Below are 11,050 nucleotides of genomic sequence, written 5' to 3'. Positions count from 1 at the left end.
ATCGGTAAAGTGTCCACCATGTCAGTCAGTCTGTCTGCTAAAATTTTTCCAGAACGCTACTTCTAAAGTTTTTGTCCGATTTCAATAAATCTGAGCACACAAGCAGGACACATTAGGCTAAATCCTAATTCTTCATATCAGATTTTGATCTCAATGAATGAACGATGTTGCCATGGTAGCTATTTTTTTAAATATGGAAAATACTTTCAAAGTATTATCCTTATTACAGTTAAGGTCCAATTTTAGTAAAATATGGTACAAAGGTAGACGTTTCTAAGATAAATATTTGTTTCTTGGATTTTGAATGTGATTTTACCAGATTTAATATTTGCTATAAAATCCTACAGTAGCATTCATATTTCATTAAAACATGTGTCACAAGTAGAGCATTCTATCAGTTGAAGGGTAATGCCGTAATAACTTAAATAGAACTTCTGTGAAAATCTTACATTGTACTTCTCTTACAGTTTTAGTCCGATTTCAATAAAATGAGTTCACGATTACACTATATGATACATTATTCTGTATAAACTAGGATCAGTTTTTGATGTTATGGCGGTCAGACAGGTTCGATCACCAGTCGTCTGATAGCTCAGTATAGAGCACTAGTGATTCAGGGTTCCAGAATTCAAATCCTGGTCTGATTTGTCAATTTTTTCTATCCTGTTACAGAACATAGTAATGTTGACCATCTCTGGACTTACAGGTGAAAGTCCTGCCAAAAAGAACTAGGGTTGTGCCTTCAAAGGTGGTGTTGCAATAGTTGTTAAAAAAAAGAATTATGTTGGATTTTTTTTTCAAAATGCTACTATTCCTACGTGTTTTTGTCTGATACTTGGTTCACATATAGATTAAACTTTATTGTTTGGTGTTGCCATTATGAAAAGAAGGAAATATGATAGTTCCTTTTTTTCAAGTATTTGTGCTGCTTCTCTCTCCCCATGTTATAACCAGTAGAGCTTCAGTTTCACCAGAGAGGTCTTGTTCATCCTTTAATCCTGCGTATTGTTCTGAAAATTTTCTGATTTACTAAATCGGGTAATTTTTTGTTAGAAATTCCTGTGATATTTTTAAATAGATTATTTATTTTTTAATGATAATTTAATCACCATTATGTTTGTTTTGTTTAACGTCCCTCTCGAGAATTTTTCACTCATATCGAGTCGCCACCACTTGTCGATGTAGGGCTGCACATTTAGACCTATACTCGGCACTCAGGGCAATTGAGCAGTGAGGGATCTACTGTGACGCGAGACCTCAGTTTATACGGTCTCATCCAATGGACCGGACTCCAACAGCTGGATTCAAACCTCTCGACGTAAGGATCAGCTGCTTACTCCGCCACTCTAGAGCAAACACTCTAACCACTGTGTAATCACCAATAAGTACTGTGAAATGTTTATAATGTGTATCTTACCCCTTCTGTCCTTTGCATATCTTATTAAAAAACAATGTAAATTTATAGTTCAGACTTAGTTCTGATTAAAGTATCAATGCAGAATGAACGTGCATGCAATCTGACTTAAAAATTATCAATGTCTTTAAGATCTTTTATATGGTCTTCTTATAATTTTTCTTTCCTACTGAACTTGAAATAAAACATATAGATTGTTCTGGTCAGATATAAACAGAATATTGCTGACGTTTTTATTAGTCTTTTTGTACATGAATAAAGCTTACTTGAAAAAAAAAAATATGTCAAGAAAATGTGTACATGTATTTTGATACCATTAACCGGTTGATCAGTCTGAACGGCTTGTGTTTAACCGATTGGCAATCATATTCAATTGCCATCCCAAATCATTATGGTATTGACGGTCATTTGTATACTACAGGTCTTGCTTGTATGCCAATATAAATTATAAAATATGAAACAAAAATTTCATTTAAGGTCGTTATGAAAAGCAATCATTTTCCGACTGCTGACACGACGTTTAATCAGGGTAAGAAAAATATACGTTTTATTATACTTCTACTGATAATTAAAAATAGAATATTGTTTGTGTCTGTGATATACATAGATCAACATATCACCTGCTCCTCATAACACCATGGTTAATAAAATTAGTTGTAACTCTCTGAAAAAATAAGGGATCAGAACATATTAATACACAGAACTGTGTACTTCAAGCATCACTTAGATTAGCAAGAGTTTTTGTTTTCATTGATGTATAATGGCATAAAATTATTTTGTCGTTTTTTAGTGTTTATCTAGAGTAGTTAAAAATTTGTTTGTGGATTTTTTTCTCATAAGCGGGTATGTCGAATATATATATATATATATATATATATATATATATATATATATATATATATATATATATATATATATATATATATATATATATATATATATATAATGTTATTTATTTTAATATTTATTTAAGTTTAAGCACATGTACACAAATCAATCCTATAAGATATGCAATGTATGTGAAATACTCAGTATAAAATATATTTTGCTGTATTTTTTTTTAGCAATTGTATAATATGAATCTTATTTACCAATAAAATTTGATTAAACCTTTGTCTGTAAAATGTGTGAATGTGTCTTCTCTCTGTCTTTCTCTCTCTACACATATTTAGTCTGGATATTTTTTTTCCGACAAAAGAACAAAAATGATTATAAAAACAGGGAATTCAATTGAATTGCATGAATTCATAGAACCAAAATGGTTTACAGACGATATATTCAGTTTATTTTCTAGTTTACATAGATTTTTTTTCTTTTAAATTCTTGAAGATAAACAAGCACTTTTCTGCATTTGTCTCTCTTGTAGTGCTATCACAGCTGTAGCACCTAGTCAACGATTCTCATGTCGGTTTTTAGAGTATCACATCGGTAATTTTATTTTCAAGCTGAGGATGTTTATGGCTCAACCAGGTTTAAGGACTATTGAAATTATCGTATATTTGAATAAGTCTCAAGATGAAGCTTGAAATTGAAAACTTTTCGTGAAACATTTTAAAGTCTTGCTTCCTAAGGCAGTTTGAAGTGCTCCATATAAAGAAAAAAAGACATTTTATTACAGAAATCTAATTTCCTATAAACTTGCTTTATATCGCAATGTTTACATGATTAGCATGAAATGAAATTGAAAGTTATTGTTCGATGATATTATATGCTACTTAATTAACACGGCGTTTTGTATATGAATTTAAATTGAATAAAACTTCAAAACATCGGCTAAGTATCAAAAACAAGCCATTTTTAGATGTTATTTACCCTATATAATATGATAACGTATAATGAACTTTCAAGAAATGAAAAAGGTGAAGAAAACAAACATTGATCGATCAAAAAAAGGGAGGGGGGGCATAAAACACGGACCCTTGGAAATTCCAGAGGTGCATGGGATCAGGTGCCTAGGAGGAGTAAGGATCCCCTGTCGATAAGGTCACATCCGCCGTGAGCCCTATGTATTGATCAGGTAGTCGTAGATGGAACATTCCGTAGTCAAATACAGTAATTACAGACAATGAGTATAGAAACTAATGCTTAACAGTTGATATGAAATATAGGATATTTGACATGATATATTTGCTAACAAGGTCACTATAAGGAGCATAGAATTTACGAAATACTGACTTAAAACGAGGTTGTTGAAATCCTGTAACATCAACTTATCTGTCAGTAGCCTGCCTCGAATTAAAAACTGTTCATACTCAGAGCATGCTCTTTAGTATCGAATAAGTTGAGAGACGTAAACACCATATGCTGGTGATAGCGGAATGTTACTACACAAATAATGAAAGATGACGATGGAAAATCTGAGGTCATCTCGTTTTTTGCACAGTTTAGTTGTTAGTTGGCCATTATCGCATATAGTCAGTAAAACATCCAGATATAAAACAGATGTGGCAGACTCTGTGATGTCTTTTATTTCAAGTTCACTGGGATATGTCGAGTCGACATATAAATGGATGTAACAAAAGTTAATTGATAAAACGTCGTTGGTATATCTGAATGTCAAGTTTAAGTCCACAGCAAGTGTTTTCTTCTTCTCATGTAGAAGTTTTTGAATAAAATTTGATTTGTAGGAATATAAAAACAGATCGGCTTATAAAGGAGCACAATTAGTTCGAAATTAGTTCACAATTAGTTGAAATTCCAACGGCTTGTTGGAAGACCTGGGGTCCGTTTTATAAAAGAACTTACACGACTAAGATCAAAAACTTAAGTAGATCGTAAAATTTTGCAAAATTAATTAATCTGTTTGAAATTGATAAAATAAAAATATCTTTCTAAAACCGTTTTCAAATTAATGTTAAATAGAAATAATAAGCAGAATTAAATTGTGGTCTTAGTCGTAAGTTCTTCTGTAAAACGGGCCCCTGGTCTCCAAAGACTACCCAGACATTGTCAATGACGAATTCCAGCATCCTATAAATATCAACTTCAGAGTACTTATTTGTAAAATCAGACTGATTTATAACGAAGTAATTTTGTTGATGACCAATCAATAGATAGGAAAAGTTCCATTTTTATTGAAGAAGTTGCCTTTGATATCAAAAAGCCTAATTTTTTTAATTTATCGTGAGGAATGGTTGTATAAAGTGAACAAAATTCATATGTTTTGATGTTAATGACTTTTGAAAAATTTTGTGATGTTGAATTTTCCAAAAGTTCTTTGGGGTTAATTTTTGGAATCTATATTTGATTTACACCACTTAGTTTAAAATATATTTATTCATTACAAATGAAATGGATTGAACAGGAGGCATAATGCCTATAAACGTTCTCTCCATAAGTCAAGGTACATATAACAATTATTGGTACATTTAACATTGAAAAGCAGTATGTAAAATAGATCATCAATTGGTACATGTATAAGGTGAATCCAGAGAGTGAGAGAGAGAGAGTAAAACAAAGAGAAAAAACATAATAAAGTACATTTAACATTGAAAAGCAGTATGTAAAATAGATTATTAATTGGTACATGTATAAAGTGAATCCACGGAGAGGGAGAGAGAGAGAGAGAGAGAGTAAATAGAGAGAGAGAGAAAGACCATAAAAAACAAAATAAAGTTGACTCAGAGTGGAAAAATTTCCTTAACATACCTAAAATGAGATATTATTCTTCCTAGCATATCATGTTAAACTAAGATTTCAGTGAAAACCTCTTTGAGTTTCTTATAAAGGTATGTACATGATCAAAAAATGAAATGTTGTCTTCTAAACATAAGGATTCAGCACCATATAGTATATTATCTATATTAATTGGTATGCCATTCTCATTCATATATTTAATCAGCATCTGTCTTTGAAGAACATATTGTGGGCAATACATGAAAAAATGTTATGAATCTTCAGTTTGATATCCACAGTTTGTACATTTTGGTGAATCATTAAGGTGGTATTTAAAAAGATCAGCATTAAGGTTACTACCTTTATTTCTCAACTGGCAATGTAGTATATTTTCAAATTCTATTCCCATAATTGTACAACTTGACTTTATTTTTCTGGATGGGATTGGTGTAGCTATAGGTTAATCTTTTTTTTTTTTTTTTTTTTTTTTTGAAATTTTGCAATGTAGGGGAAGTGCTACAATCATCAGGTAAATTATTCCATAAGGATATTGTGGATGGTACAAAACTATTATAGTAAGACACTGTTCGAGTGATTGGGATACGATATGAGTTTGGGTTGCGTAAATTATAATTATGCTGAATTGGCATACATCCTTCGAGCATATTATACATGTAATCAGGGGTAAGGTTATTAAGAATTTTATACATCAGTGTGAGCTTATGCTTTTCCCTTCTTGAACTTAAGGTTTCCCATCCCAACTCATTATATAGGTTAGTTTTGGATGTATTGCACCTAATGCCTGTAATTATTCTTGTAGCTTCCACCTGAACACTTTCCAGTAATTTGGATTGTTCTTCAGTGCAATTATCCCATACCACATCCCCATATTCTACAACTGGTCGAACAAATGATAGATATATTTTGATTAACAAGTCCCTTTTTAATTTATATTTAAGTGTATGCAATACATTTAGTCATATTTTACACCACTTCTAGAATATGCTGTAGCACGGTGTGTCTGAAAGAGGGTGTTGCAGAAACTCGCGATTATTCCCTATATATCGAGAAGGACATTTAAATACCCACGACGCATGAAGAGTTATCTCTAAATATAGTTACATTTTACGTTTATTTCATGCATAGTTTTTCCTATCTTGTTCATTGATCCGACTTTAACAGAACATTAAGGAAACGAAATGAGTATGAAAAAATTAAATTATTTAAAATAATAGTACTTTATTTTTTAAGACATCGCCATAAATAATAACATAAAATGTATGTCTTATTAGTTTTAGATCACAAAATCAAGGAAAACAATTTAATTCTGGAGGCATTTAAAATATTACCCATTAACTTTCTGACATTCTCTCCCTCTCTCTTTTTCTCTCAAGAGAGATTTTACATTGTACTTCCATTATTTAAGGAAAAAAAATATGTATACACCAGCTATTCCAGGATTCGAACCCATTCTCAGGTAAAAAGAATGTTCGCTAAAGAGTCCACACGCTTTACCACTAGACCAGCTACGACACTGAGGTACATTGTGCTACTTTATGTGCACATTTTGCATTTCGGATGGATAATAATTTTTATTCGATTTTTGTGATTTTCAAAAATATGCCTCTTTGAAACAAAAATCGGAAATGGCAGTTTTGTAGAAAAATTCTGTCTCTTTATGCGTATATCAAATTCATTCTGTTTCAAGGAGGCAATTTTACAGAACAATGGGGATTCCCTACATTTGAAAAACAGAAAACTTGACTTATTTTGGTATGTGACTAATTTACACTCGATTAATGGCAAATTGGAAGTCGATATGCAGTTTCTAAATATTGTTCTACATTGTGCTGTATATACCGTTGTATCTGAAAAAAAAATTAAGACCGTTTTCTGTTATTTAAAATTTTTCTTTTAAATTGCTACAACCTTAGGGAAAATAACAAAAGAACTGCAACACCCTCTTTCTCCTCTACTGCAGTTAATATTTTTTGTGAAGAGTAAAGTTAGGGGCTTGGTAGAGCATCTGCTGTACCCGGTAATGTATCTTAATTTCTTTGTAAGGATTTTTATGAAGTTTAGGAATCCAGTATAGGTAGGGTAGATCGAGATTAATGCTCAAATTAATGATGAATTTCATTATATCCTAGAATGTAAAGCTTACGTTAATGTAAGAAAAACAAATTACCATGGCGAGTATTATCCTCACAGACTGAATGTAATTAACTAACGTTTAATATGGAACTTATGTCAACTCAAAACGAAAAAATCCTGAAAAACTATGTATCTTTATCTTAAAATGATGCTTTCTATTCTTCTTGATATAGTTCCCACTCTATTTTTTTTAAAATATTTATTCATTTTTTTTTCTTCATGTATTTGTATTGTATATGTACCGAATACTCATTTGAATTTCATTCACCCAATGATGCGTTGTGGCAAGTTTAGTTTAAGTTGCTTCTATAGTTCTGGTGGAGAATTTGAAATGTGACAAAGGACAGACAGACAGACGGACACCAGGCACCCTTTGATCAGAAAAGTTCACTTGAGCCTTTGGCTCAGGTGTGCCAAAAATAATTATTTAGTGCCACTTGGGCATATGATTTTGAAATGGAATTTATTTCCTTAGCCGATCGATATTTTCATTTTACGATAGTTTCTGAGAATAATGCTTATCATTTGTTAGCAGGTACGTCATACTATATGTCTTAATGGCACTGTCAGCCCATGTCTCGGTACACTACACTACTCGTATAAGCTATATACTCGTATATTCTGTAGAAGCCATTTGAGTTGTTCAGTTTTATACATAAGTTTGAATTCATTCTTTTTGAATGATAATTATTGATATAATCAAGCTCTATTTTCGTTTCGTAGTAATCTTCTTGATGCTCTTCTTAGAATTCCTCGACGATGCATGGCAAAACAGCACTCCACCCCAAACCAAATCATCACAAGTCCAACAGTCAGAGTGGCGCAGAAAAACGCAAAGGCGATGCAAACAGAGAAAATTATATTAGATTCATCCATTCGTTTTTGTGAGCTCCATGGGTCTTTGGCAGCTTTCTCGTATTCTCTGTCTGCACTGACGGTCAGCAGTGACGTCACACTGGTCACTACCACTAGAAAGAGCACGGCAGCTCCAAGGATGGCTCTCTTGCGTCTACTGAAGGGGCGATTCCTTTCTAGGTGCCAGGCAAGTTGATGTAAAGCCTTTAAAAGAAATATCTATATAAACTAGTAGAAGAAATCTAATTAGATGAATTCGTAGCGAGTGCTTAAACGTTATAAATGAAAAGGTTAATTATTAACCGATATTTACCTCTAGCTGAAGTATGCCTGGATGTACAGGCGGTGTGACACAGGCAAAATGACCATTACATATTTCACATTTAGTTGAACCTTTGTATCGTACCCATTCCCTTAGGCAGGAATGATGAACTTTGGACAACTGACCACGACAATCGCACTCTGTAGACCGCAAATCCTCATCTGAAATTTTTTGTAAAAGAATTTGTGATTATTAATTTTTACAGTTTCGACGGTGTTTAATTTATCCATAAAAAAGGCACAGCTTCATATAATATAAGCCGTAAGTTCTTATTAATCATTTTCCAGCAGAAAGTGTTTTTGTTTCTCACATTCTTTTATGTATGAGAAAATTTTTATGTTTTTTTAACTTGTTTTTTTCCCCAGAAACAGTGGTAAATACTTCGAAATCAAGATGTACCAGTGATGTCCCCATAGATGAATTTTTTCCAGAAATTCAAGTAAGAGTTGTGATTCTTCTTTAGAGTCAATCCTGTGGTCAGTTCGTTTAATTTTTTATTGTATTAACTGCAGAACTGTTGCGTTATAGTTTTAAATATTAGTCTTTGACCATTATATATAAAACCATAACGCTACAGTTCTGTAGCTACCATTGTATATGATTGTAAATATTTTAATTACAAATTTCCACGTTTTTTGGAAGTTTGGTTCAAGAACAATCAGCTCTGATACAGCAAATATGATGGCTACAAAATTTTCACTCCATGTTCACTTTATAGTAATTTTACCTAAATATCTGAATGTCTTTCTTAGACACAGGGTAAAATTATAACTGTATGAAATACCCGAATTCTTTTTGGCCAGCTGACAAATTCTACAAACGTTTTCGCTGCTGGACGAGGAAGAATTGATGACAAGATTGACTTGATGGTCTGATATGTTAGGAGAGGGTGCGGCACCGGAATCTTCTGAGGTCAAGGACGATGTTAGTCTTATCTGTAAAGCACAAGTACTGATGGTGCAATTATCGATTACTGAAACACCAGCGTCTTTACAGCGATTAAAAAAACCATAGGACACACAGGTCGGAGAGACGAGAGCTTTTGAACTAGGCCTAAACTGAAAATGTACCTGCGAAAGTTTGACCCCTTCTTCGGATTTCTGTTCTAAACAGTTTGTTTCCTGGGATTGAGGGAGCTCAGCCATTTTTAAACCAACAATTGTTCTGTGATGTATTTTATATTCGTATTTACGTTTACAACGCTTAGGTTTCCTCTTGTTTACGTCACAATAAAAACGCCAACGTTAATGTTTCCCGCGTAGCGTTAATACTTGTGTAATTATGCCCGGTGCTTGATTTTTCCCGCATTTTTATTAAATTTATTTATTTATTTATTTATTTTTTGAATTGCTTATTCTTTTCTTATATAGAGATGGTTTCCCTAATTATGTTAGAATGTATCGTAGAAAGTACGCATTTGCCATGCAATTGCATTTATAAAATTACATAAGTTTACGCCTTTTTACATGTCATATACGAACAAAGAACAAAAAACAAAACTCACTAAGTCAGCTAAGAATTTGATGTCCATAGAAAATCAATTTTATGCACAGGAAAGATTATTTTCAATATAAGAGAACACTTCGAAAAAATGAATGAAGAATCCCCCCCCCAAAAAAAAAATCTAGCATCACCTCATCTACTACAATAAGCTAATATAGAGAATTTGTGTCCCACACTGAAGGAGACAAGAAGAGGGCGGAAGAAATGGAAAACAAAAATTGCAGATGGAGAAAGAAGAAAGGTCAACCTTGACCTTTCAGCTTTTGGTCTTAAGGTCACATAAATTTAAAGTTTAGATTTTCATCCTAATTTGCTTAAAAATTGGGGCGGATGGGTGGATTTTATTTTCTATTACTGCAAACGTGTATATAACGATCTTCTTAAACAAAATTTTCACACTGTAAATGCCAATATGGATATATAAATTTAATTGCTTATTCTTTGAAATGTATACAGAAAATTCTTTTTTAACATAAAATATTTATCGACACACTGTAATAACGATTTTACGAGAGCGCTGTGCACGCCACAAATAAAATTGGGCGCGGATCCAAATACTTTGCATATTAATTGGTGTTTTACCTGTTACTTACCGCTTCTCATTAGCCTTTTTCTAAATATATATTTTTCGTTTGACCAACAAATACGTGTGCTTTGTCTGAAAATATCACAGATTTCCGATGTCTTTATAACGTCTAATTTTTCGTTCTTGACACGTTATTGTCAAAATTTAACACAACACATAATGTCTAATAAGCCTTTAATACAAACGGGGAGTAGCTATAAAACTTTGACAGTTATCGATGCCAACAAACTTTTAATTGACTTTCGATTAATATAAACATTAACCAAAAAAAAAAAACAAAAAAAAAAAAAAACAAACAAAAAAAAACAGCGGGGTGGGAACACTTTGAGAGGGGCGGACGCGCGCGGGACCAAATTCATAGTAGAAGTTCAAAAGCTTCTTGAGATATTGTCTGGAAACGAAAGTGTTACACACATACAAAATTTATGACCCTAACCTTTAACCTCAAAATCATTAGGGGTCTGCTTATGCCATATGGCGTTGTGATATAAAAGAAGGAAGGCGTGCAAGGCGCGGACGATCCCCCGCTATGAAAGAAGACTATTATTCAATTCTAAAAGTTCATGAAAAGTTATATTTTTCAAAAATTATATTGTCAATA

General features: G+C 32.5%; 1 protein-coding gene across 1 annotated transcript; it reads right to left on the bottom strand.

The window, feature by feature from the left end:
• Nucleotides 1-7,629: 7,629 nt before the first annotated feature.
• On the bottom strand, nt 7,630-9,528 carry LOC133194721 (E3 ubiquitin-protein ligase MARCHF8-like). The gene is made up of 4 exons (XM_061330626.1): nt 9,431-9,528; nt 9,145-9,295; nt 8,352-8,521; nt 7,630-8,242 (listed from the first exon to the last, which is right to left on the bottom strand). Exons 1-4 carry the CDS (start codon nt 9,503-9,505, stop codon nt 7,883-7,885), a joined length of 756 nt encoding a protein of 251 aa, XP_061186610.1. The 5' UTR covers nt 9,506-9,528; the 3' UTR covers nt 7,630-7,882.
• Nucleotides 9,529-11,050: the final 1,522 nt, after the last annotated feature.

The sequence above is a fragment of the Saccostrea echinata genome, unplaced genomic scaffold (assembly GCF_033153115.1).
Source record: "Saccostrea echinata isolate AGI-Se365-2 ecotype Australia unplaced genomic scaffold, CSIRO_AGI_Sech_v1 ptg000029l, whole genome shotgun sequence".
Classification (NCBI taxonomy): domain Eukaryota; kingdom Metazoa; phylum Mollusca; class Bivalvia; order Ostreida; family Ostreidae; genus Saccostrea; species Saccostrea echinata.
This window is presented reverse-complemented; position numbering and strand designations above follow the sequence as displayed.